We start from the raw sequence: 27940 nt of genomic DNA, 5'->3' as shown, positions 1-27940 counted from the left end.
TATATTAAGGGAAATTCCTTTGCAAAAATGTGTACGTTAGGAAAAATTGCATACAAAAACGTGTATATTAAAAGAAATTCACACTACATTTTTCATGAGGACTTAAAAAAAATAACAAACTGATATGGAAATGTGGAGAACCGAAATTAAGACTGGAAAAAAAGGACCAGAGAAACCAAAATCGACATATTTGGTCATCCCTGGGGGCGGTGGCTAACTTTTTTGGGTTCTAGGGCTGCTCTCACTATTGGCCAACCCTCCAGGGGCCTCATGCCAGTAATGGCCACAAGTGGCTGTGGGCAGCCCACACTCGCACATGCACATGCACACAGGATACTCACATACACAGGACACACACAAGCAGACACACACAGAGGGGGGCACGTAGCCCGTCCCCTCCCCAGCTGATCTGTGCATGGGAGTTATTTCCCTCTCTGCTCATCATATTAAGAACATAAGAACAGCCTGCTGGAGCCGGCCAATGGCCCATCTAGTCCAGCATCTTGTTGTCACAATGGCTAACCAGTTCCCCATAGGAACCCCACAAGTAGGATCTGAGCGAAAGAGCACTCTCCCCTCCTACAGTTTCCAGCAACTGGTATTCAGAAGCACATTGCCTCCAACTATAGAGGCAGAGCATAGCCATCATGGCTAGTAGCCACTTATAGCTTGATCAATTCAATCTCATGACCGCAGAGTGGTGAATTTGCATCCCCTTCAGGGAGCTGGAATCTGCCCATCCCTGCATTATATCTGCTTTAATCCCCCCTTTTTGCTGCCATTGCCGAAATCAGTGGGTCATAGGGGGCACAAAAAATTGCTTGGGAAGGCTGGATCAGGCTCCCAAACTGAGGGTTAGTCACCTCTGTTTTAAATGTCTAGTTTTGTCCATATTATTAACTGAAGAAGTGGAAGCCTCCTGTGGTAAAATGCCAGTCACTATCATGTACCTTAAGCTGCACAACAGATATTTATAACCTGCATTTTGTTTATCCGGCTAGATGGAACATTAGATGGCTGACTTCTACCACAAGGACTTTTTTAGATTAAAACTGACCCTCCTCCAGTTATCTGTGGGCAAGTGCTAAAAGTAGCCAGAGCTGATTGGCCATTACTATTATAATAAACTTTAAACTTCAGCAAGGTGTGCAAAAGGCTGCAAACATCTGCTGAAGATACCTTGTCTTCAGGAAACACAAGGTAATTTCCTAACTCCCCTACTATCCTTTACTCATCTATTGTTTCCCCTTGACTCAGCTAAACGTAGCACTCTGTCTTCCATTCTGTAACACTGCAAATCTTAAATGCTGACAAACGGAAATTGAACCTTGATCAAATTCTAATTCTGCTTCTTTTAGTAGGAACAGCCAATATGTGTTTGTTTGAAAAACAAACTATGATGATTCAAATTCAAGGCTGCAACCTTCACCTTAAAGCATGCTATAGCACATGCCAGACAAGGCTGATAGGATCTGTACAAAATATGGTAGGGGTTTATTATATTACTATTTAGATGCCGAGCAAAGCTTCCCTCATTTCCTCAGATTTGATTTGTTGGATTTTCTGGATTTAGTCTTTTTTTGTCTAGGGTTAGATCTGTCTGTCACTGATTTTCTAACTGCTTCTTTTACTGTTGCTGTTGTTCATGTATAATGGCACACAGTTTGATTTTATCTACAGTTTCATGTTTTTATTATTCTGATACTGTGTTGAGACTCTGTTAAGACACCTTCATCTAGAATTGGCCTGATGAAGGAGGACAGGGCTGCTGTACCTTTAATAGTTGTGTAGAAATTTCCTCTTCTGCACAGCTATTAAAGGTGCAGGGGCTCTGTCCTCGTTTTCATTGGCCACACTGCCTTCAACCCCAACAATGACAGACAGGCAGCACATTTTAATGATTGAAACAAAAATAAATAAATGTGTTGTAGATGTGGCTTAACATGTGGAGGTTTTAAAGGGTGGATTAAATGGCTTTTGGGGTCCTCCCTTTTAACTGTGCAATTCTGTGGCTTTGAATAATCTGGAGAAATATTTCTACATAATCAACTTCAGGTATTAGAGACATAATGTGAAAGGTGTAATGTGCTCCATTTAAGGCAGATGCTTCTAAGCAGACTCTGCTTGTTGGGGGGGGGGGCTAAGAGGGAAGGGAAACCAGCATAAGCAATATGTTTAGCCACTGCTGTCAAGTACAGATAGTTCTTGTTTTATCCAGTATAATTGGTTATCCATATTATGCAAAGCTGCCCTAATCAAGTGGCTTGGATATGCATGCAGAGGCTTTGAAATTTACATTGAGTTGGAGCCAGACAAGTTTGTTTTAACTTAGGTCTGCTAAAATCAGTAGGACAACTTAGGCTGCAAGCCAATACACACTTACCTGGGAGTAAGTCCCATTGAACCTAATGGAGCTTCATTCTGGGTAGACCTTTATTGGTTTGCAGCCTTAGTCATGGTGAATTAAGTTCCTCTGAGTATAACTAACTAAGGACCAAACTAGACATTACATTATTTCTGTAGCTGTGTCCTTAACTGCAGGGGCTTGTTGCTTTTCAACACAAATTGCCGGGACATGGTTTGCAATCCACATCAGGACTCTGGCATGGGGATTGGGGGCAGGTATAATTCTTTGGTCTCTGTTATGGTCTCAGTCCATAGACACCCACCTCGCACCTGCAGTTTACATGAGGGGAAGCTCCTATTGAAGCAAATGAGACAGTATTATTTTCCACTGCAAAGAGCAATTGCAACTACGGGGACTGTTTCTTCACCTAAGTCTCTTACCCCAACATGTGCAAGGGGGATTTTTTTCCCTGTCGTGCAGGGGCAGGAAGAAATAACCTCCCCCAACCCTGCACTGCTTTCCTGCTAACAGCTACCCCCCTGCCCCTGTAATTAAGTAAGACAAAACTAGATATATAGCTGCATGCTACATGTCTAGTGAATGCTTTGTTTGGCCCCTTGTTTGAACTTGGTGGGACTTGCATCCCGGTGAACTAAGGTTGCCAGGTTCAGGGCCTGAGACTTATTCTGTATCTTTAGGAGAAGAGAAAGTCAGCCAAGTGCAGGTGTTCTTGCAATTCTCCCTTCCGCCTGCACAACTTTTAAAGATACAGAAGACCTCTTGGAGGCCAGGACTGGCAACCAAGAGGTCTTCTGTATCTTTAAAAGTTGTGCAGGGGGAAGGGAGAATTCCACCTTGTGGTTTTTCCCATTACAGTGTTGCAAGAACACCTGCACTTGGCCAACTTTCTCTTCTCCTAAAGATCCAGGATCAGTCTCAGGTCCTGAACCTGGCAACCCTATGGTGAACACACTGAGGGCCAGTATGGTGTGTTATGGGTAGAATGCCAGAAAACTGCTAGTTTTCATATGGAGAGCCAATACAGCAAGAACATAAGAAGAGTTTATGAAGTATAATAAAGTTATAAAGTATAGTGGTTATGATGCTGAATATGTACTGGAGAGTTCCTGGTTCATTCAACCCTAGAGTATGCTGGATGTCCTTGGGCCAGCCACTATTTCTCAGCCTAACCTACCTCTTAAGATTGTTGTAAGGGTAAGAGTGGGAAGGGACAACGTATCCCACTCTGGAGAAGTGGGCTATAAATATAATCAACAACAAAAGCATGGGCTTGGCCTCCACATCTTGCAAACCAATGCTATACATGCGATTCAGAAATATGATTGTCATTTTTTATTTATGTATATTAGATTTATATCCCACACCTTCAGTGGAGGCTGGTGGCTCCGATGTCAGTGGGGCTGTGAATCCGCCCCAGGTTTTAGTCTGAAAGGACCTTGGGCAGCTCCTTGAAACTTCAGACTAAAACAGGTTCGCTGCCCCACTGATGCTGGAGCCATCAGCCTCCACTGCTTTTCTCCAAAGAAGCGCAGGGCATTATTTAATGCCCAATTCTCAGAACAATGAATGGTTTGTTTGTGATATTTGAGCAGGAGTAGGGTGTTCTGGACTATGATAATTGATATTCAAGATTAAATTAGGAACATTTCTTAGTTGTGATATTATTCTTCCCTTAGGAATCTCTGAAGATGAAGGGTGCTCTGTTGTACTTGTCTCTCTGTGGCCTAGCCTGGGCTCAATCGGTGAGTATTCCTACCTTTAAGTTGTAGGGCTGTGCACAATCTCCTGGGAGTAAGCCCTATTGAACTCAATGCAAGTTGCTTCTTATGTACTCTGCTAGTCTGCTAGCTTTAGAGGCTCTGTAAGAATGACTATATTTTGGTCTTCTTCTGTGAAGGCACTAGGGATGGGTGACAATTTCAATTAAGTTCACATTTCAAGCATAATGTATCAAATTCGCACTTTCTGAAACAATATGAGAACCGAAAAACAGCCATCCTTCAAAATTCTCATTTATTAGAATTTTGGGGTGCAGTTTGCCAACTAAACAACATTTACAAAAATGCATATATTAGGGGAAAGTGTGCATAAAAATGAATACATGAGTGAAAATAACATGCAAACAGGCATGAAATGATGAGAAACGGCTGGCAAAAATGTGTACCTTTGTCAAAACTGCCTACAAAAATGTGTTTATTTGGAGAAATTTGCACTAAAATGACGGAGAATTTTCATGAGGATTGCAGATCGAAATGTAGAAATGTAGAGAACTGAATTTAAGATTGGAAAAATGAGAAACTGAGAGAACCAAAACAGACAGATCTTCCAATCCCTAGAAGGCACATCCACCATGATGAAGCTAATCAGATCTGGATCTGTTTAGTGCCTGATGGGAGATCAGTTCATGCTGCCTTGAGTTCCATGGAAGAAAACTGGGAGATAAATGCAACACATACATACATAAAACCAGGGTAGACTAAAAAGGCCAGGAACCTCTGTTTATTTTTTATTAAATGATTTTTAAACTTCCTTTCAGGGCACTCCGTAGGCACTATAAAGAATTCCATAAAGCATGATCAGCTAATCAATTAATGTTCTTAATATTTAGATTTTAGTTATCAGTTTTATGTATTTTATGTATTCACTGATTTTTTTAAAAAAAAGGTATTTGCTTTTATTGTATTTGTTATGGTCTGAAAACTTATTCTATAAAAATGATTGATTGATTGATTGTTTCAGGCATGAAAATATACAAAATCATCAAATTAAAAACACATTCCACCACCCACCTTAAACCTGAGCAATAGCAACTACAGGAATTAATAAAATGTGGATGGAAATAAAAATTTGACAAGAGTTTTCTTAAAAATTAACAAAGATGAGGCCTCGTGTATTTTCTGGGGGAGTGAATTCTGGTAGGATGGGGCCACTACCGAAAAGCCTCATCCCTGATACCCATTGACCTACAATCTCTTATTAACAGACCTGAGAGCAGGGCTTTAGTAGCTGATTATAAAGCTTTGGCAGGCTTTAAAGGCCAAAGCCAGCACTTTCTGAAATAGTATTACAGTGGCTCAGTGGTGTTTGGTGCTCCTTGGGACTGGTAGGGTGGAAGGCAGGGAGACTAGGAGTAAGTGGAGCCAGAGCCAATGACAGGTAGAGTCATGCCATATTGGGTTGTCACTGAGGGCAAGCAGGTTGGTAGAGCAGCACCCTGCTAGCCGTAATGGATCATCCTCCACTGCAGTGGCTGTCTCATGAGGTTCACAAAAGCGAAATACCAGCAGCATTTTTGAGAAACTGCATGTCCAGTTTACTTGACTGGCTTTATAAATCTATAGTGACTAAATATTTTACAGATATGAAGCCCCACTTACCTGCGCAGCATGGATAAGCGGGGCATAGTTGCGAGGAGGGAGCGATGCTGCCGCGGCCATCTTCGTTAAGGGCAACGTCGTGTGTCGCAGCGTTATGTGTGCGTGGCGTGTGGCAGGGAGGGGAGGGGCCATGGGCCTATTTGATTGAGGCTTTTTATTGAGCAGCGCCACGTTAGTGCTGCTGCTAGTTAAAAGAAAGACACAGGAAGTTTAAAAATAAATGAGACTATACTGGATATACAAACAAAATTAAATATAGTCATGCTAATACACTGGTTAAAGACAGACTCATGCACATAAAGGGAAATTAAAAATATATCAGAATAAAAGGGACGAACAAAAGAAATTGTGTCTAATCCTTCTAGTTTAAGTTGCCTCTGAGCACTCTCCCCCCAACAGGTTCAGCTTAGCCCCCCCTGATGATATACACAGGTTGGTTCTTTATTATATTATTACAGGGTGGATGCATGATGTGATGGCAGAGCCCTTTTGTGAGGCTTATGACTTCTTGCTAGGCCCAGACATAGGGGAAGGATTGCCCACCCCCACAGGTTATCCAGCTTAGCCTCCCCTGATGATATACACAGGTTGGTTCTTTATTATATTATTATAGGGTGGATGCATGATGTGATGGCAGAGCCCTTTCATGAGGCTTATGACTTCTTGCTAGGCCCAGGCATAGGTTCAACTTCTTGCTAGGCCCGGGCATGTATGAGGTTTGAAGTACTTAATTATATGATTATTATACTACATACTAGTATATTGGTGGGGCCTAGTGAGCCTTTTTAGCCTTTGGGCCTTTCATAGTTATATGATAATAAGGGCGGAGATAACAGTTTGCTAGAAAATGTCTAAATCGCTCTATCTTAAGTGAGCGGTCCTTTTGCATTCCAAGTGTTAATTTCAGGCTATTTGTTCACTCTGAGACAGAAGAGGCATTTACCTGAATTTAGTTAGGAATGGAAAGTTTAGCAGATGGTAATCATATTGATTGGGGAATAGGAATAAAGAGGAAAGCCCGATTTGCCTAATAGAGATCCCTCATATTACAGGATCTTAGACTCTTATTGACATAGGGCTGCCTTTTAAGGTCCAGGCAGACTCTTCCCCCCTTTACTGAGGATTGTGGCACCAACAACGAAACATCATTACCTGAAATTACATTTTAGTTAGGACTTCTGATATCATTGCCTGGAATTACATATAGCGTGCAACTGTTGCATTGGCTCATCTATTTAGATATGTGTTGGGAAACCTGCTATAGTGCAGCCACATATTGGTGACAGCAACACATCCTCAGCATCTGCTGCTCTTGGATTTATGATATCATTTACTAGAAAGGGATATAGGATGTTAATTTTGCATTTTGGACATCTATTATGATAGGTGTTTGGAAGCCTACAAGGGGGAGGCCGCTGCAGTTGGCCAAATATGGGTGGCAGCGCCATATCTCCAGTATCTGTGCTTTGGGGAACTGGGTTAGCTGCACTAAAATGGTGGCTGGGAAAGTGTGCTTACTCATAAATTATTTCCTTTCTTTATGTGAAACAGGGAAATATGAGGCCAGTGGCCCTCACAGCAGTGAGGAGAAGCACCCAGCAGTAGCTGCTCAAGGAAAGCGTTCCTCCCCTGTTAAGCTCAAGGTACTGGGACCTTGCTTGCAGACTGCCCAGTTCCTGGGGAGGTTTGTTTTGTTATGGTTTTTTTTTTCAGTTTCTGGATCCCATATTGTAGTCTCAAGGCTTGCCTTAAGGGACTGCACTCTTAAATTTGTCTTGGGCATAGACGCAATGGCAATCAGTAATGGCTTCCTACCAGTTAGTTAATGCACTGCCTATGGGAAAGTATGACATCTAATCTGTTTTTTCATCTACTGTGGGGATACAAGGGGATTTATAGCTGCTGGGTTTTTGCCTTTTCAGTCAATTCTATGAGGTAGAGCATTACATATAGGCTGCTCTATTCTCGCATGGAGCGCTTCAGCTCCTTCCTTGAAGGAGCTGTTGGGATGAAAGGGTAAAAAAAAAAAATTGGATGCATGTTAACACCTGATGTCACAGATTATGGAATGGCTATGTAACTGGTTCATCTTAATGGCTGTGTCAATGGACCATCCTGCCCGGTGTTAACCTTCCTGGGCATACCACCTAATTCACCACCAATCATACTCATGTGGTCAGTCAGTAAGGGTTTCATGACAGTTAGGCCAAGACAGTGTTTCTTGTCTGCCCTCCAGGTATTAGAGGTCTTTTCCGGTGGTTTATGAGGTCGTAGCAGGGCTTCCACAGCCTTACTACAGGTTCAGGTTTGTGGCTGTATAATAATTTAATGCTTGTTGTGATCAAATATTGATCAAGAAATTAGAGCCAAACTGCAGGTTACATTTTATATTCTTGCCCAAATCATTTGGTCTAGTTTTCCCACACTCCTGGGGAAGAACTAACTAACTTGCTGTAGAATTACGTAACATAGCTCAGGGCTAGAGCCTCTGAACTGCAGGCTGAAGGTCCATAGCATCTCTAGGTAGGGCTGGGAGGTAGAACTGGAAGTCCGTGGATGCATCGGGGTTTTTGTGCTGGCTGCAGGCTTGGACTTATAGGCAGTGAGGCTTGGGAACTGTCCCGTCCATTTTAGGTAGGGTTATGGCCCTTGTCTGTTCCTTTGTTCTCTAGTGCCCAGATTTTAATGTTTTCTTTTGGGGCATGGTAAGGTAGACTCAGGTGGAGCGGTTCAGCTGTGCTGTGCAACTGCACATTGGGAGATTGGGGAGCAGAGTCAAAGATGGCCATAAGCCGGTCTGTCGCCCCAGCATGCTCAACAGCTATCAGAACGCAGGAGGGGTTATTCCCAGGACTTCTGGGCCGGCAAGGGCTATGCACCAGAGTGGCCTATTCAGTGAGTCACCTGCTGGGATTGCCTAGTGAATGGCTGGAGACTGGGCCTCTCAGTCCAAGCACTTCAAGGTAAAGGCTGATGATTTTCCCACTTATTCCAGGGACTTCAGAGTCCGCCGTATGTTAGCTGGGTGGGCTAGAGAACACCCTGCCACCCTCGATCCCCGTTGCCCTTTCTCACGGGACATTTTATTGAGTATGGTGGGCCAGTGAAAAACAGTATGCTCCTCAAGCTATGAAGCCAGACTATTCCAGGCGGCAGCCCTTATGCTGGTTTTTGGAGCTTTTAGGATAGGTGAGGTGGTGGCCAGATCCAAGCGAGATTTGTCTCGGCAGGCCCTCCAGCAATCAGATGTCTCCATGGAAGGGAGTTGTACCTGTATAACATTGATGGACCGGCAATGTTGCTGGACAGGGATAGAGCAGCTGCGCACCCTATCCTGGGCTTACAGTTAGGCCTCAGTCAATGGGCTGCAGTGTGGTGGCTTGGCTGGCGAGGAATACTTTGGGACAGGCTCCTACCCACTTTGTCCCAGCTTGGTTCAGTGCAGACATCTCCGCATGTGGTGGTCATTCCCAACTCAGTATTTGAGGCAAGGCCCTCAGGTGGCGGGCATGTGCAGACATGCAGTTCGGGACACAACGATGGCCTCGGTTACCTAAGGGCATGGTCCTCAGTTTGGCAGGCATGTGCGGACATGCAGTTGGCGAGGCAACGGAAGGGCATGACCCTCAGTTTGGCAGGCATGTGCGGACATGCAGTTCAGGAGGCAACGGAAGGGCATGGCCCTCAGTTTGGCAGGCATGTGCGGACATTCAGTTCAGGAGGCAACAGAAGGGCATGGCCCTCAGTTTGGCAGGCATGTGCGGACATGCAGTTCAGGAGGCAACGATGGCCTCGGTTACTTAAGGGCATGGCCCTCAGTTTGGCAGGCATGTGCGGACATGCAGTTCAGGAGGCAACAGAAGGGCATGGCCCTCAGTTTGTCAGGCATGTGTGGACATGCAGTTCAGGAGGCAACGATGGCCTCGGTTACTTAAGGGCATGGTCCTCAGTTGCAACGAAAGGGCATGGCCCTCAGTTTGGCAGGCATGCATGGCATGCAGTTAATAAGGCAATGTTGGCCTTGGGTACGTCTGCTTTGGTCAGACACACTCCCACGAAGGGTTTGGTGTGGTGTCTGGAGTCCGATAGGGATGGACCAAGCGCGAAAGAAAGTCAACCGGCAAATTCGGTTGGCTATTCTGGGGCAGGGGGGGTTGGCTATTTCACACCCTGCATTCAGCATTGGATGGGTGAACTGTACAGGGCCGATGGCGTTCACCTGTCTGACGCAGGTAATGTCTTTTTGGCAGACCTGCAGAGGTGTCTGCGAAAGGTGCTTCTCGGCAGTGGGTAAAAGGGGACTAAATAGAGATTTGTCCCCTTTTTGCGGTGGGAAGGTGCGGAAAGGGAAATAGGTAAGGACAGCTCGGTGGCCCCCTTAGGCACCTTTGGAGGTGATTGGCGGTTCCAGAGGCCTGTCTGTCAGAGCTTTGCGTCTTGAGGGCAGGATATGGGCTGCTTTTGGGGCCAACTTAACTCATCCACCCGAGGGTTGTGCGGCCCCAGGGGGTGGTGACCTGAGAAGGCCCCCCTACTCACCTACTGGGTGTGGCTGGCGGAAGGGGTAAGCAGATGGGGCTTGCCCTTGTCCCAAGCAGGGGCTGGTCGCCCGTGAGCTGTATGGCAAGATGCTTGCTTATAGATAGTTCTGCACCTAGGTTTCCCTCTGCAGGTCACTTTAAAAGGTGTTTTTGTATAGTTTAATAAAGTGGCCCTTGTTCAACTCAAGCTGATGTGTCCTTGTCTTATTTCGCCCCTTCACTCGCAAATGTTTATTGGCGTCATTCAAAGAACCGTGTAAGCTTTGCTTTTCTGTTTCTGGAATAGAATATACTCCTCCCTCAATGCCAAATAGTAGATCTCTTTTGAAACAGAAGGGAATTTCAACCACAATTTATAATACTTTCTGGTGGAGGGTGGCTTCTTTTCAAAAGAAAAAAAGTCAACTATTCCACCTTCTATCCTTCACTTTGGTTCCCAGCAATAATTTATTGCCACTTCCCCTAGGCTTTGGAGATAGTTTTTTATTAATTCATACATGAAAAAGTACAATCCAAACATGTTGTGCAACCTTTGGAGGAGTGCGACATCTGGTGGAGAGTGTTTTAGAAAACGTTAAAAAAATAAATTCATAGCTATGAAAAGACACAATACAAACATAGTGTGCAACATTGAGAGAAGTGTGACATCTCGTGGAGATGTATGGTTGGAATTACTCTGTTTGTTGTGATCCACATGTATTGGAATTCAGTGTCGATTCTAATGTTCAGGAAGATTCACATGGCAGGAGGTAGTTCATGATGCTCTTCTTTCCCCTTTCATGAAAAGCCTCTGTAGGAATTAAAGCCAAGCAGTTACATTTATTTCCATGGAGAAGCACCATTTCCGCTTTAAGTTGGCAGGCACAGAGTAAAGAGATTTTAAGAGTAGGGGAGATTCACAGGCCTGATCTTGGAAACAGTATTAAATTACCTCCTTCTCCCAAAACAGTGTATTTTAAATGGATTTAAAATAAAACTTTTGTGTACTGTATAATGCGTGCTGTATAATGACTTAGTCCTAGATACCCTCCAGATGTTTTGAACTCCAGCGTCTTCCTCAACCTGAAGCCCCAGCCAGCATGGCCAGTGGTTAGGGGTGATGGGAGTTATAGTCCAAAACATATGGAGGGCACCAGGTTGGCAGAGGCTGTTCTAGAAAAATGCAAGCTGAGTTCTGTTTGAACTACTGGACTCTCTCCCCTCCTGCCCTGCCCTGCACCCCTCTTTTAAAAAACTGCTCCGGGGAATTGTGGGCATTAAAAATGGGAGCCCCCAAATCCAGTTGCCATGCTAACCTTTGCCACCACTGCTATCCTCTACTACAACCGGATAGGGGGTGGGAGAGAAATTCAAATTGCTGCAGAAATGTGGAGAACTGAATTTATGATTAGAAAAACGAGAGACCGAGAGAATCGAAATGGACAGATCATTCCATCCCTACCCAGGTAAGCTGGAAGGGGCCAACCCAATGGCACTTTGCCAAGAACCTCTTAAAGCCTAGAGCAGGCTTTGATGATACCAGCTATGTATTTGTGCAAATATTTCTCTGTCTGCTGTACCCTCTGTTCATTAATTCTGCCATAGTATGTTGTGCATCGGCTTCTGAAGAAGAAGGATCTGTTAGGAAACTGAACAACACTTCAAGAATGTTTAACTGAATGCTTAATCCCACTGTGGATCTTGGAGTTCTTATTATTGAATAGCTGCAAATCAAACACAGCCAGTCAACCACATCAGGACAGAGGATTACTGGGGGTGGGAGGAAATGAATGGGAAGCAGTATGCTTGCCGTTAGTAGGAATATAGGAAGCTGCCTTATACTGAGTGAGACCATTGTTCTATCAAGCTCAGTGTTGTCTACACTGTCTGGCAGCAGCTCTCCAGGGTCTCTCCCAGTCGTGGCAGGAGACAGCAGGGATTGAACCTGGGACCTTCTGCATGCAAAGCAGATGTTCTGCAACTGAAGCGTGGCCCTTCCATGTTCATGTGCATACATTTGCATATATATGTCTGTGTCTAGTCAAAATGCATCTGATCCCACTCTGAGACTTAACTTCTAGAACCACACATGGGGTTCTGAAACTTGGAAAACTCTTGTGCATGAGCAGAATGTTTAAAAATGCACCCCAACATCTACTCAAAAGGCAACAAGTTGTAGCGATTTATCTCAGAGAGGTATAAGAAAATATTAGGGACTGTGGCTGGTAAATGAGAACAGTTGGTGTGTACGGGGGAGGCTGAAGCACAAGAGAAAGGCAGGTGTTTGCTCCCATGCACTCTCAGAACATATGGAGGAAGGAGTAGAGCTGAGCATGGTATACTCACCCAGACATCCCTGTCTCTGCCGGCTCCAACCCAACCTTCATGTGTTAGTGGAAAGATCTGAACACACTTAGAATCCTCCACATGATTAGAGTTTCTGATTGCTCGGCATTCCCGGTTGTGCACATTCAGCCGAACACACAAAGATGTTCCCTTTAAGCTTTCCCCACTCAGCGCCCAAAGATCTGAGGCTACAGCCAGATTCTCTCTCCCCATGTTCGGAGATCCCATGCAGGTGAACACCTAAGCAGGGCTAGAGAGTTTGGTGCTGTAGAGCTAAAACTAAGTTTGATTATTATCCACCCCCACCTCCCCCCAAAACACATAAGGCAATGAATTTAGAAGTGAATTGCCTGACATTTTGTATCTGTCCTATTGTTCTCCAGGAGCTTCAACCTCATTACAGGAAAGCAAAGCAGAAGTGTGTGGGAGATCATCAGGTAAACTACTCAAGCCTCCTGATGGAATAAAATGTGGTTTCCTTCAGCTTCTGTTAGCAGAAAAACACAGGAAAGAGGTGCCTGTACAACAGAAACATGGGGGAAATTGTGCACTTTGGTGCTTTGTTCCATATTCTGACACTGTGTGAAGGCAGGATTCATAGAAAACTCATTTGTTTTTAATGCTTTTTATGACTGAAGCTCAGTAGTGTAGTGGCAAATTCAGAAGTGCAGGATCTCTTCATTACAGTCACAGCCACACACACCCTTTTTTTGCTGCTAGGGTAAGAATGAGATCCTTGTTAATGTCTTCTCCCACAACAACAGAAGTCCCTAGGATCCAATAAGCATGAAAGGGGGGAGTGTTAGCTACTTAAAAGCGTCTTCTCAGTAGCTGACCCATCTTCTTTCACTCTGATTGGCTCCAGTCAGCAGGAAAGGACAAGGAAGCATGTTAGAAGACTCATCTCAATGACTGTCACACTCCCCTTTCATGACAATTGGCTCATAGGATACCAGAGATATAGAGACGCTGCTGGGACCCTGCTCCCAAAAAGTAAGGTGTCTAAGACCCCTGAGACCCTGGATGACTACACCCCTGCTGAATCCCAATTTCCATTGCTAGAGCAGGAGTGGGAGATTTCCCCCCACCCCCAAAAGGCCTTGATTCTTTGGAACCAGCTCTGTAGTGTGACAAGGGCTGACATAAGACTTTATGCCACCTGAGACAAGGGATACCAGCTACTGCTTCCCTGCACACCAGTCTCCTCCACGGCTAGTGCGGCCAACTTTCTTTCCCTTTCTGTGCAGGCATTTCTTAAGACCCTCTGAGGTCCTCTTGCCCTGTATCTGTCTCTGAGGAACATAGACCACATCCACACCAGACATGTATTTCAACAGTCATGTCTTCCCCCAAAGAATCCTGGGAAGTGTTGTTGTGAAAGGTGCTGAGTGTTATTAGGAGACTCCTATCCCCTGGACAGAGCTCTGATGGCCAGAGTGGTTTAACAGTCAGCCCCTCTTCTCAAAGAATTCTGGGAATTGGAGCTCTGTGAGGGGAATAAGGGTCTCCTAACAACTCTCAGCACCCTTCACAACTACACTTCCCAAGATTCTTTGGGGGAAGCCAAATGTGGAATAAATGTCTAGTATGGATGTGGCCATAGGGTGCTTGCTTGGAGTGAGGTATTGTGGGTGAGGTGTCCCTGGCCAGCACCACCATCACTTTTGCAAATGCAGTGGCAGTGGACAGGCTGACCAGGTCACCTCTTTAAGGGAAAGGACACATCTTAGCTAATGGGTTATCAGCCCTAAGATTGACCCACCTACTTTGCAGTCATGGAGGAAATGATGTCAGATCTTCCTGCTTGGTCAAGCTTTTTCTGATATGGAGGAGGGATGCTGGAATGTTTAAAGATTTGCTTTGTAAAGGTCTGTATTTTATACACTTTTTTAAAGTTATAGCATAAGCTTTTGTTTTTAATATGTTAGAAATAAGAGGCATTACACAGTTTAGATCACTTTCTTCTTTCTATAGTACTTGTTAAAACATCCATATTATTCTGTAAAGAAAATTGGGGGGGGGGAGACATAAACATCTGGTAACAGATATTTTCCACAACCATATTACCGAAATTCTAGATGCCAGCAATACTGTTTAAGTTGAGTGGAAAGTCCTTTAAAATTACTGCCTCAAGATACTCTCACATTTCAAAGAAAAGGCAAAAGTAAGCCTTGTTGTGTCATCTGAAAGAATTATAGATTTGCTGTGGTGTAAGCTTTGATGGACAAGAAAAATTGGTCTCAATAAACAATTAGTCTTTAAGGTGCCACAAGAGTTGTTTCTGGTTTTTCTATAACTAGGCATGGGTGAGAATTTATGTTCAATTCACATTTCAAGCCAAATCTATTAAATTTGCACTTTCTGAAACAATATGAGAATTGAAACACAGGCATCCTTCGAAATTTGCACTTATTTATTTTATTTTTTTATTATTTAATTTATATCCAACCCTTCCTCCCAGCAGGAGCCCAGGGCAGCAAACAAAGCGCCAAAAACACTTAAAACATCATAAAAACAGATCTTGAAATACATTAAAACAAAACAGCATTAAAAACATTTTAACAAACAACAACTTTAAAAAAGGTTTAAAAACATTATTAAAAAACATATTAAGCAATTCTAACACAGGCAATTCTTACCTGAATCTTGCATGCAGTTTGCCAACCAAACAATGTTTACAAAAATGCACATATTAGGGGAAAGTACGTGTAAAAATGATGAATATATGAGTCAAAATAACATGCAAAAGTGCATTATATGATGAAAATTTTTTTGCAAAAATGTGTACATTAGACAAAACTGCCTACAAAAATGTGTTTATTAGAAAGGATTTGCACTAAAATGCTGGAGAATTTTCATTAGGATTTTTTTTTACTTGAAAATTGCTGCAGAAATGGGGAGAAGTGAATTGAAAACTGGAAAAATGAGAAGCTAAGAGGACTGAAATTGACAGATCTTTCCATCCCTAGCTGTAACAGACTAAAAAGGCTGGAACACTGAAGGAAGATTAAGTATGCCCTCTGGTGGCCTTTGTAATGTAATGTTTTCTGTAGAGTTAGCTGATCTTGTGGCACTTTAAAGCCTAACAAATGTATTGTGGCATAATATTTTGTGGAGTAGGAATGTGAGCTGAGAGGTCAGAGTGAAATGAAATGCAAAAAAATACAGTGTTAAGTTGAAGCTTAAACTGACCATTCACAAAGCAGTGCCAATGATTACACACATCCTAGCATTTGTGATCTCCATTGGATGATGTGTGGCTGCTGTTTTTCTAGATAAGAGGCAAGCTTAGCTGAAATAAGAAAAAGGATGGAAGTATACAAAAGTACTTTTAATGCCTTGTTTTCTGTCCCCAGATAATGCTCAAAGGACGTCATTCCAAGCATGGATTTTACATATTTAATTATGTGTACTCATCAGCAGTGCCCAACAATCAGACACAGTTTAAGGTAGAATAATATTTTGGTTCATACACCTTATTGATTGTCTGCATTTGCTATAGGATCGCCAAATGGTATATCAGGATTACATTATTCCATTCAAGAACTGTCTTGCACTTTTCCTTTCAATGCTTACAAAGTTCATTCTCATTGTAACACCAATAACAGCATTCCAACAGCTGTTTTCAGTGAGGAAAAAAACAGCTTTGGAGATATACCCTTTCGTCCCTTGATTTTAGAATGACATGCATTTATGCAGCTGAAGCTTAAGCACTTGGGATGTTAAACCTGGATACATTTCCTGGTCTGCAAAAGTATCAAAATCTGCACCCTCATCATTTCCATTTCCTGATGCAAGGCCACCAAAGTGACTTTGCCACTCAGATTTTGCATAGTAAACTGTTATTGAGTGAGACTTGCAAAAACATGGTGAAATGTGCTCTTGTTTGGTGCTAACCAGCCAGGACTTCTTTCAGGATACTCCATTCCACTGTCCCCCTTTCTGGTAATCCTCTCTCAGCAGTCAGGTCACCCCCTCATCATACATTTAAAGGTCTCATACATCACTTTAACAGTCATGGCTTCCCCCCAAGAATCCTGGGAACTGTAGTTTAAGGGTGCTGAGCTCACAGACCTACAATTTACAGCACACTTCACAAACTACAGATCCCAGTCTCCAGGGGATCTGTATGACTATTAAAGTGGTCTGAGAGTACTTTAAATGTATGATGCAGATGTGACCAGTCAGTCAGCATTCTGTGGCTACTGAGCATCCTTGTTTTTCCTTGAGCTCATCTGGGGATTTTTCTAACCATATTTTTGTACTTTTCATAACTAGGCTATGGAGAGAGCAGTGCTTTAGCATTTTATTTATTTATTTTGTTTTAATAATTTATATCCTGCTTATATATGGTAGTTTCTAAGCCGTGTACAATAAGGATGCAATGTAAAATCAGTTAATCAGAAAGACTCACTCAAAACGCCTGCTGGTTGGTTTGTTTCTAAAGTCTTAACCGAATGCTGGGTGTTCAACAGTGAGGGAATCTGTATTTTTATAATTAATGGAAGGGAGGAGGAATGACCACTCTGTAAGTGCACCCTGAACTTACCCTTCTGAACATCTGCACCCCAAGGAGGGGTTTCACCTCTCCAACATCTCTCGAATGTAACAAAGAGGCTGGGCTGAATCTTTTGGCCTAGTCCTAAAACAGTGGTTCTAGTGGACCAGTTAATGATTCTTCTGCCTGTTGTATCAACTGCAATGCTCTGTATGATTTTTAATTGTATTTTTATTGCTTCCTTTGTTGTCACTTATTGTATTACAATTTACATTCCATAGAATTCAAACACAATAAAGTACAATATAATCAATAAAAGGAGTAAGAATACCATTAAAAATCAATGTGAGGTCCACATGCTATGGACCACCTGAATGAAGCTCACAGACCACTGGTGGTCCACGGACAATGGTTTGGGAACCCCTGTTGTAAAACATAAGACGAGATCTGCTGGATCAGGTCAATGGCCTGTCTAGTCCAGCATCCTGTTTTCACAGTGGCCCATTAGATGCCTATGGGATGCTTGCAAGCAGGCCAGGAGTCCTACATTTAAGCATTTACCATATGGCTCCTAGTTGCCTCAAACCACCCTAAGTGAAAATGTAAAAGAAAAGTAACTTCCTGTTCATTTTTTGCATGAAAAAAATAATTGCACCAATTGGGCCTAAATATATACTCTGCTAAATTTTATGCTTGAAGGACCAAGGGAGAGATAAATGCAGAGCTTGGAAAAGTTACTTCTTTGAACTACAACTCCCATCAGCCCCAGCCAGCGACCATGCTGGCTGGGGCTGATGGGAGTTGTAGTTCAAAAAAGTAATTTTTCCAAGCTCTGGATAAATGGACAGACATGAAGAGGTTGAAGTAAGCATACTGGCCACATTCTAATTATTATGATGATGAATAATTTATGTCCCACCTTTTCACTTACCAGAGTAGTGCTCACGGCAACTAACAGGAGCCTACTAATGTCTATATTCCTATTATTTATTTATTGCATTTCTATGCCACCCAAGGAGCTCAAGGTGGCTTACGAGCATGGTTCTTTCCCCTACCCATTTTATCCTCCCAACAACCCTGTTAGGTAGGTTAGTCTGAGAGACAGTGACTGGCTCAATATCACCCAGTGAGCTTCACTGATGACTGGGAATTTGAACCTTGATCTCCCAGGTCCCAGTCCAACTCTATAACCACTACACCAAACTGTCTCTCTTTTAACCAGTGAAGCCCATGCTTTGCAAGGAAGGTTGCTTTCACAGTAGGATTCTTTTGTGCTGCTGAGGTTTTGCTTTTTCCCAAGCAGCTGGCAGAAGAATTAAATGGTGGTCCAACAAGGTATCCAACAATGTCCCATCCCCATGGCCAAGATTTTTATTCAGAAGTAAGTCCCCTACAACATTAATTGTAAGTTCCCTCCTTGTAGTTTCTGTCTCTTTTATAGCATAACAGTGCTATTTTGCTAAGATGAAGAGAAAAAATAATAAGAGGAAATTAGTACAGTAGTTAACAGTCCCCCTCAGAACAATAATAGGCATTAAAGGTAATTAACAGACTGAGGCTATTTATCAGCATTCCCGGTGCCACACTCAACAGAAAGCCATGGAAAGAGCAGGAGCTGCAAACAGGAAGCTTTTAAATTAAACAAACATACACAGAGTAGCCGTTTCATTACTACTTTGCTTGTTGACAATAGACAGGATGGAATCAAAATTTGTTGGAATTGCTTTTTTAAGATTTTTTAAAGCTTTTTTTTAAAAGATGTTTTGTTTTAGTATATGCTAATATCTGTTTTTAAGATGTTCTAGAGTGTTTTTAGTGTTTTGTTTGCTGCCCTGGGCTCCTTCTGGTAGGAACGGCAGGATATAAATTTAATATAGAAAGAAAGAAAGAAAGAAAGAAAGAAAGAAAGAAAGAAAGAAATATATAAATATATAAATATATAAATATATAAATATATAAATATATATATATCTGTGTTTTAAATCAAAACAGTTGCCCTAAGGCCTGAAGAAACAAATATGGAGGGGAGCAACATAGAAAACCAAAAAAATGCAACAATTTGTCGTTGACATTGCCTGGATCCTCCATTAAAAAAATATGTGAATAAAGGGTGGAAATCCCAGACTGAATTGTTACTGAGGTAGCCAAGGTCATGGTTCACCTACTCCATGTGTAAACACATTAGCCAGGCCAGTATAATATGGTTAATAAATGTTGCCTTGCTTGTTAAATTAAATGCTGCTACCAAATAATGGTTCTCTCCTGTCAAGCTAACCACTTTCTTTTGGAAACACAATTTAGAAAGAAGAAGATAACAGAAAAAACATTTCCAGTGCCACTCATGGGCCTGACAGGAAAAATGAGCCAAGGAAGCCTACTGACAATCTCACTGACACAACACAAGAGACCAGGGCAGACCATAAGCACTTGGATGCAACTGGAAATGGAAGAAAGTTTGAGGACAGGAGAACTACTGAAAGCAGCCACAATTTGCATGGACTTCATGGAAACACTACAAACTGGGATCTTCGCCAGCATCACTTAGAGTTGACTATAGACAAAGAAGGGAATGAAATTGCAACAGGAGATAACACTGTTGAGATAGATGGGAGTGGTGACATAGGTTTTCCAAGCCCAGTTGACACCCATCATGGCATCGTTATTAGCAATGAATATCATGACCGAGTCAGAGACCACCAAGACACAAGAGGCGTTGGCAATGATACATTTTTGGGAAAAGAGAAAGATGTCAAATCTGGAATCTTTACTAACACCAAGCCGTCAAAAGATCGCCGCATCAAAATTGGGGTGAAAGAGAATGATGCCAGTGTAATCCAGGAAACTGATCCTTACCATTATATTCCCAAGAAAATAGATGGACAGAGCAAAGCTTATTCAAAAGTCTCTTTGAAAGGCAAAACCAATGCCACCAATGAGGAGTCAGGTTACATTGATTTGTTAGATAAAAGCAAAGTGGATAACAGAACCGCCAAATTAAGTATGGATCTCAAAGTACAGGCTAAGGTTTCTGAAGATCTTCTAAAGGAAGCGGAGCGCATAAGAATCAGAGGCAACCACACCAATGTTTTAGACAATGGTGAAATTAAAATGGCTAATGAAAAAGGTATTAGCAGTGTTACAGTGCACACAAAAGGCAAAGATGGATATACTATGATAATTAGGAAACTGAATGGACAGAAGGACGGATCTGGAGTTACTGAACCACATAAAAAAGGTGATGTAAAAGATAGTGCCACTAGTGGCAGCCATGCAGAAGTAGCTGTTGTCACCAAAGTACATAAAAATGATGGAACAAGAGAGGATGTCATCAACGGGAGGTCCAACGTCCATGGGGAAGTACCTGGTATTACCAAACTACACAAAAAAGATGGAGCAAGAGAGGATGTCATCAACGGGAGGTCCAACATCCATCGGGAAGTACCTGGTTCTACCAAACTACATAAAAAAGATGGAACAAGAGAGGATGTCATCAACGGGAGATCCAACATCCATGGGGAAGTACCTGGTGCTACCAAACTACATGAAAAACATGGAACGAGAGAGGATGTCATTAATGGGAGGTCCAGCAGTCATATGGAAGCAGCTGGTATCTCCAAATCACATTATGGTGAAATTGGTGCTAAAGGAAGGCTTATCAATCAAGTGGAGGATCCTGATGACACCAAGGCAAATAGAACAAATCAAAGTGGAGCTATAATCAGTATGAAGCTTGATAGTCATGTGGATAGACCTGGAGTTATTAACTCACATTCAAAAGGTGAACTTACTATCCTTAGTAGAATTTCTAGCAACCAAATGTCAGATCCCGGTGCAATAAAGCAAGGTCAAAAAAGTCCCAGTGGAGTTGATTTGATTAATAGAAAATCTAACACTGGTAAAGAAGGTTTTGATTCCACCAAAACTCAACAAAAAGAAGTTGGCAGTTATGAAAAAATAAGCAGAAATGCTCATGGAAGTAAATTGGGTGATCCAAAGATGCATGAAAATGGCAAAACTGGATTTGGTGTTACATTTCAAAAAGTCAGTGGGGACACTGTAGAAGGAACTCTCAGTTACAAGAAAGCCACTGGAGATGCTGTAGATCTCAAGAGGAGTAATTTGGATTCTTCCAATAAAAACAAGGAACACAGTGGTCAAAAACCTATTCAGTTCAAAAGTGCTCTGTCAGTATCCCATGGATCTCATGACAATATCCAACACACCCTTAATATTCCAAAGAGTGACAACCTTCAAAACCGGGAGCATTCACTGGCCACTGTGAAGAGCAATAAGAAGGTAATACAGCCAAGCAAAAAGGCATCTAAGGTTAACACTGGAACATATGGAAGCAGGACAGCTAAGCAATACCATGGGTATTTGGGCAGCCTGCGGAGAAAGAGCAGTCGGCGTGATAAAAAGCGTCAATCAGTTGTCCATACAAATGATAGCAGCCAATCATCTGAGAGTGAGGAAAACAGCCGACAGTCGTATGAAGACTATCAGAATGACAAGCCTGGCAGTTATCAATCAACCAGGAGTGTTGAAGACCTATCTGCTGAGAGTAATGAAAGTGATGATCATACCCAAATGGAAGACCAAAAGACCAGTTCTCAAGAAGATTCCTGGGAGCAGAAAAGCACTGCTTAAATGACTTGCATTTGTTTAGAAAGAAACAAAAGAAAGTCAGATTGCATTTTGGTAAAGTCATACTTAGGTCATACATATGCCATAATTAAGTGGTATTGTTGTGGCATACTATCAGAATAAGGTGGCAATCTGGTTTAATGTGCTTACTTGGAAGCAAGATCCATTGAACTCAGTGGGACTTACTTTGGAGTACACATACACATATAGGAGAATTGCATTGTAAGGATTATTATAAGGGCTGAGTCGAAATGACTCACAAATATGTTCAGCTGTGCCTCCCTTTCTCAATGATTTGGGGGGGCACTCATGGTAAAACTGCTACATTTATTGGTATATATTGCCCTTGCTTGCTCTTATTCTTAGTTGTCATTGTGTTGCACAATCTGTTTGTCACATGGCATCCTGACAACAACCTATAATCCAGCCTTCCCCAACCTGCTGCACTCCAGTTTATATGGAGTACAACTGCCATCAGGCCCAGCAAGCCTAGCTGGAAGTTGCAGCCCAGCTTGGGAAAGGCTGCCACAACCATGTTCACTATTCAGTCTCTGGTCACATAGGGATCATCCCACACATTAATCCAGGAAGGAAGAAGAAGCAGCTGGGTGGACTGTGTGTAGAACAGTGAGTGTATGTATGTGCTTCAGCATGTGACATAGCACTGCAGCAGCTAGGAAAAAGTATTTCTGTCAAAACAGCCTAAAATCACGAATAGAGAATATTTAGCACAGCTCTAGTCATTATAATGCTCTCTAAAAGTATTAAAGCAGTGATGGGAAACTTGTGATCCTCCAGATGTTGCTTAACTACAGCTCCCATCATCCTTGACCATCGGCAATGCTTGCTGGGACTGACAGAAGTTAGAGTCCAACAGCATTCTTTCATAGTGACATTGATGGCATAACTTCTAATTATTAGCTAGAGGACTGAATGGTTGTTTTATTATATTGATTTTCTTTGGGTACAACATGCTGCAAACAGTAGAGAGATCTCTAGATAGCATAGTATTGAATAATAACTGATGCTATGATTATATTGCATACCAATAAAGTATTGGAAAAATCCAGCTTTTGGTCAACTTTATTTTGAAAAAGGGAAAGGGAAAAGTCTTCTAATGTGGCCTGATGTAAATTTAACCATTACCAATTGGCCATATTTCTCCATTGATTTCAATGCAAGAATCAAGAATTTGCTCCCCCGACCCTGAAACCAATGCAAATGAAAAGGTTACTTTCTAGCTGGAATGTGCCCTGTGTGAATAGTCCCCTGTTCTATATTCAGGCTGTTTTTTTAGAACAATGGAGAGCTGATCTCATAAGCAGAATCCTAGATTCCTTTTGTATGTTGCTCGTGGCATCATGCTTGGAAAAAGATAACATGCAAATGCTTGTGCAATGTATTTATATACTCCCTGCAAGCACACCTTGCAATCAGACTAAATGTTGCTGTTGGAAGTCAGTGGCTGTTATGCTCACTACCATCCATGGGTTAGACCTGGACTAAGTTGTTGCACTTAGGTCAAATATGAAAAGTCATTAAAGTCATATGAAAAGTTACTCATGACTGACTTAAGTCTCATTAATTGAAATGGGAACTGTATTCACAGGTTTTCATAATAAAGCTTAAATAACCACACAAGTAGAGGACAGCATGCATGAATGCACTTAGCTCCACCCCACGATCACCCTCCTCAAGTTCAAGGACATCTGTTTGCACTGGGGGAAGTCTTCCATACTTGAGGAAGCTCTTACGCATCTTGGAACCCTCCGTTTCCAGCATTCTAAAATGTGTGGGAGCCTCCAAAAGAGCAGGAGGCTTCCCCATTGCAGACAATCATGCTTGCACATGCAGAGGGCGACACGGATGAGGTTGGAGGTAGCATATTCATGCATGCTCTCCCCTCCTCTCTTCAACACTCAAATGCATCCTTTGTACATTTTTAAAAAGCACACTGACTCCCTCTCTGTAGCAAGCCAAGCCCCACCCCTTTCAAGTACGTGATAATAATACTGCATGATGTGACTATCCCTAGTTGAGCATTCTTCTCTTAGAGAAGATGTCTGGAAATGTCCAACTCACAGGGTACAAAAGGATTCACACTCAGATAAATGGGCTTGCTAAGTAGTATATTGGATTTGAGCTCTTTGCTTAAATAAATAGGCTCAAAAAGTAATGTCGGGAAAAGGGGGAATGAACTAACCAGCTCTTGTAGATTGATGTTGCAAGCAAGAGGATTTTAAAATAGCATCCAAAGTTTCACAAGGCTGAAAGAGACAAGAAGATGGTCAAGCCTGCTGCAAGCTGGAATCATGCGCCAATTAACCCAAACACTGTGTGCCACAAGCAGCGATGAATTAAATACACTGAATTACCAACCACGGAAGCTGCTGACAGCGGATCAGACCACTGGTTCTTTTACCCAGAACTGCCCATTCTACCGTGTAGAGGCTGGTGCATAGCACTTTGCAAGCACTACTGACCAGCTGATTCTTGGGGCTTTAGTGCACAGGGGAGCCTGCAATCCCCCTTTCAGCCAAGCACCATCTTTAACTGCCCTACACCTGATGTCACATGTGATGCCAGGTGTAGGGAAGGTAGATGTGGCGCTTGACCAAAACAGCTTTGCAGGCCAAATGAGGAGGTATGGTAGGCCAAGGGATGGAAGGATCTGTCAGCTTTGGCTCTCTCACATTCTCATTTTTCCAATCTGCAGCAATTTGAGGGTTTTTTAACAAAGTATTGTCTTGAAAATTCTTCAACATTGTCCTGCACATTTCTCCTACTAAACACATTTTTGTATCCAGGTTTGACTAATGTACACATTTTGGCAAGCAATTTCTCCTAATATAATGCATTTTTGTATGTTTGCATTATTTCCACTAATATATTCAATTTTATGCACACTTTCCTTGAATGTATTATGCATTTTTGTAAACATTGGTTGGTTGGAGAATTGCACTGCAAAAATCAGATAAGTGCAAATTTCAAAGGATGACTGTGTTTCGGTTCTCATATTGTTTCAGAAAGTGCAAATTTGATAGGTTCATTTTTAAATGCAAACTGAATTGAATGTCTCTCCCATCTCTAAGCAGTCCTGATTAGGTCTGCAAGCCAAAGGTTTCCCACTAAGGGTTTCTACACTGACTGACAATGACTCTCCAGGAGTTTTTTCCAGCCTCACCTCACCTCACCTCAAGATGTCAGAAAATGAAGCGCATACCTTCTGAGAGACAAGTGGAAGATAGCTATAGATTTCTCCAGGAAAGTGAGCCAAAAATGCATAGACCCCAGAACACAGAACTGGCACTGTGACAGGTGCCACATTATACTTGTTCTGCAGTTGTAAGAAATCATTCTTTTAGTGTGGTAGCACCTATACCTTCGAACTCCCTGCCTAGTGACATCAGGCAGGCACCTTCACTGTATTCTTTTTTGGCACCGGCTTGAAACATTTCTGTTTAGGCAAGCCTAACCAGATACGTAGATGTTGATGTGTTTAAATCTCTTTTTTAGTTTACTGCTGCTTTTAATTGTCTTTTAAATGTTTATTACTTGTAAATTGTAAATTGATTACTTGTATTTAACTGTTTTCATTGATAATTTCAATATTTCTTGTAAATCAGAGGTTTTGTTACAATTAAGTGATATATAATTTTTGCTAACTAAATAAATAAAATGAATGCATGTGGAAATAGTAATAGTGACAGGAACAAACACACTGCTGCAACTCAAATTCCCACTAGAGGGCAAGCATGTCCATATTTTAACATCTATTTAAGCTTACTTTATACCAGCAAACATTTTAAATCTTCCCCCAGGGGAATGCAGAGGAGGGAGAAGAAGCAAGTTGCAGCCAATATATCCTGGCAACTTTTTTTCTGGAAAATTACTTTCTTACACTTATTTATATATTATTTCTTTCTGTAACTTAAAACCTCAATTCTTCAGTCCAATAGGATTATCACAGTAGCTGATAATATAATAAAATGACATAACCAATACATTATTGTTATATCATAGCCAGAACATAAGCCCAGGCTGCTTTTACACTGCACTTTATTATGTTATTTCAACACTTACCTGGTAAATTGCATGTTTTATTTGATCTTTCACATGATGTAAAGGCATTTCTGTGATCAATGATTCCAAAATGAATCTGTTTGCAAGCTTGGGAACCCAGAAAATCATGAGAGTGCTGCACTAGCTGCAGCCGCTCACGTGACAAGCATCCTGACATGAAGTGCTTTCCTGCTCTTTAGGCTCGTGTCATTTTTTGCCTGATGAAAATTGTACTGGTATGCAAGCATAGGTGTGGGTAGCAGCTTCTCCTTTCTCCTTCCCCCCCAACCCTGTGTCCCGACACTATGCAAAGAATTATGGGAGAACTACAGTGCACATGTGTATAACGGGCAAGGGACAAAAACAAGATGTTGTTTGTTGTAGCAGCGTGAAAGACATTTGTGCAAAATGCTGGTATATCGGCTGAAAAGGCCACAGTTCCCTAACACAAGTACTGCAGTGTGAAAGGAATTTTAGGAATTGGGACAGAAGCACTACCATTTTAATCCGCAAAACTGTTGCAATAAGCCCCATGTGTGAAAACAGCCCCAGTGTGTGTGTGTGTGTGTGTGTGTGTGTGTTATGCACACGCAAGCATCAAGAGAGAACTGCATGCACCCGGCCTCAGATCTTTGTGTCCTTGTTTAATTATGAAACATCCTATATTACAATTCCCAAGGAGGAATACAGTGATCCCTGGCTTAAAATACAGTCACTGCAGATCTAGGAAGGGGAAAGAACAGGAGGCAGGACTAGCGATGGTACTGGTGTCCATAATTATCTACTTTGCAATATGCATTTAGCCGCTTGTAGTGCTTGACTGATATACAAAGTGAGCATCCTGCAAAGTTGTCATCCAGTTTGGAATGGTTTATAATCTCCTGCCATGTGCAATCTGCATGCAGCCAACTAGGCACCCCAAACTACCAGCTTTGTAGGCACCTGGGCGCAATGTGCTCATTTTTACTACTACTACTAAAATTATTACTATGATTGTTAACATTTATATCCCATCTTTCCTCCAAGGAGATCAAGGTACATGCTTTTCCTTGTCCCAATTCTTCTTCTCAACAATTATGTGAGGTAGGTTAGCCTGAGAAGCAGTGACTGGCTCAAGATCACCCAGTGAGTGTCATGAGTGAGTGGGGATTTGAACCCTGGTCTCCAAGGTCCTAGTCCAATACTCTTAACTATGAAAGCACACTGGCTCACTTGTTAACCCCGGATTCTCACCAAAACTCTTGATGAAGCTCAGATGAACTCTTTGAAAAGGGCACATGGCTACGAAACAATGCTGTGTTGTGTGGAGTATGTTTAATATGTTCTGCGAGGAGTCTTGGTCCTCATGCTAGGCAATCACAAAATGACAGCATCCATACATGCTACACATTACTGCAGCTCAACAGTTCCCAAGGGGGCAAAGTGGTAATATGGAGGCACATCAGCATGCATGTGTTGACATTACAAACCAAGATAAAACTCTGAGACTGGGGCGGGGAACTGAGCTTTCCTTTAGTGTTCACAGTAAAAGCTCAGATAGAATGAATGAATACCTGAACTGATTGTTTCAGAGGAGCTCCTAGCAAATTTCTCTTGCAAGAAGCTTTGGGGATTTGTAGAAGCCCATCTCAAGGAAGAAGCAATTTTTAAAGGCCCTGAATTCCTCTTTGGCTCATCATCCAAGCTATAGAAGAATTCCAGCTTCCTCCACCTGTTTCCCATCAACCCTCTCCTCCATCCCTCAGCCCCCAAGACACCCTCCTCTGTTCCCTTTCCTCCCTCCTTGGTTGTGTTGGTGCACACCAAAGATAAGGTTGGGGAGGAATCACAGCTCAGTGGCAGAGCATCTGCCTTGCAAACAGAAGGTCCCAAGTTCAATGCACGGCATTTCCAGGTAGATCTGGGAATGCCCACTCTCTGAAATCCTGGAGAGCTGCCGCCAGTCAGTGCAGACACTCAGTCGCAGCCTGTGAGGCAATGCTGGCGGGGTGCCATTGCTCGCCTGGCTTCTGAACATGGGGGGGGTCATTGCCACTGACCGAGAGGGAGAGGGGCAACACACGGAGCTCAGCACTGTGTGGTGCGGTGTAATGCGGATTAGATTCTTCTCCACACACCACACCAC

At 42.4% G+C, this 27940-nt stretch overlaps 1 protein-coding gene across 4 annotated transcripts; it reads left to right on the top strand.

Annotated features, from left to right (window-relative positions):
• The first annotated feature begins 1142 nt into the window (after positions 1–1142).
• Positions 1143–22739, top strand: MEPE (matrix extracellular phosphoglycoprotein). 4 transcript variants are annotated; one of them, XM_061584737.1, is made up of 5 exons: positions 1143–1200; positions 4045–4110; positions 12995–13048; positions 15968–16060; positions 19411–22739. In XM_061584737.1, the coding sequence occupies exons 2-5, from the start codon at positions 4057–4059 to the stop codon at positions 21754–21756; spliced, it is 2547 nt and encodes an 848-aa protein (XP_061440721.1). In that variant the 5' UTR covers positions 1143–1200; positions 4045–4056; the 3' UTR covers positions 21757–22739. The 4 variants fall into 4 exon arrangements, with proteins under 4 accessions (XP_061440721.1, XP_061440720.1, XP_061440722.1 ...); XM_061584736.1 differs by lacking the exon at positions 1143–1200 and adding an exon at positions 1412–1486; XM_061584738.1 differs by lacking the exon at positions 1143–1200 and adding an exon at positions 1929–2055.
• Positions 22740–27940: the final 5201 nt, after the last annotated feature.

This window comes from Rhineura floridana, chromosome 9 (genome assembly GCF_030035675.1).
Source record: "Rhineura floridana isolate rRhiFlo1 chromosome 9, rRhiFlo1.hap2, whole genome shotgun sequence".
Lineage (NCBI taxonomy): Eukaryota > Metazoa > Chordata > Lepidosauria > Squamata > Rhineuridae > Rhineura > Rhineura floridana.
This window is presented reverse-complemented; position numbering and strand designations above follow the sequence as displayed.

Coding starts and splice junctions, on each gene's coding strand:
- MEPE (XM_061584736.1), top strand. Junction 4,111..12,994: donor GCCTAGCCTGGGCTCAATCG/GTGAGTATTCCT, acceptor ATTGTTCTCCAG/GAGCTTCAACCTCATTACAG. Junction 13,049..15,967: donor AGTGTGTGGGAGATCATCAG/GTAAACTACTCA, acceptor TTCTGTCCCCAG/ATAATGCTCAAAGGACGTCA.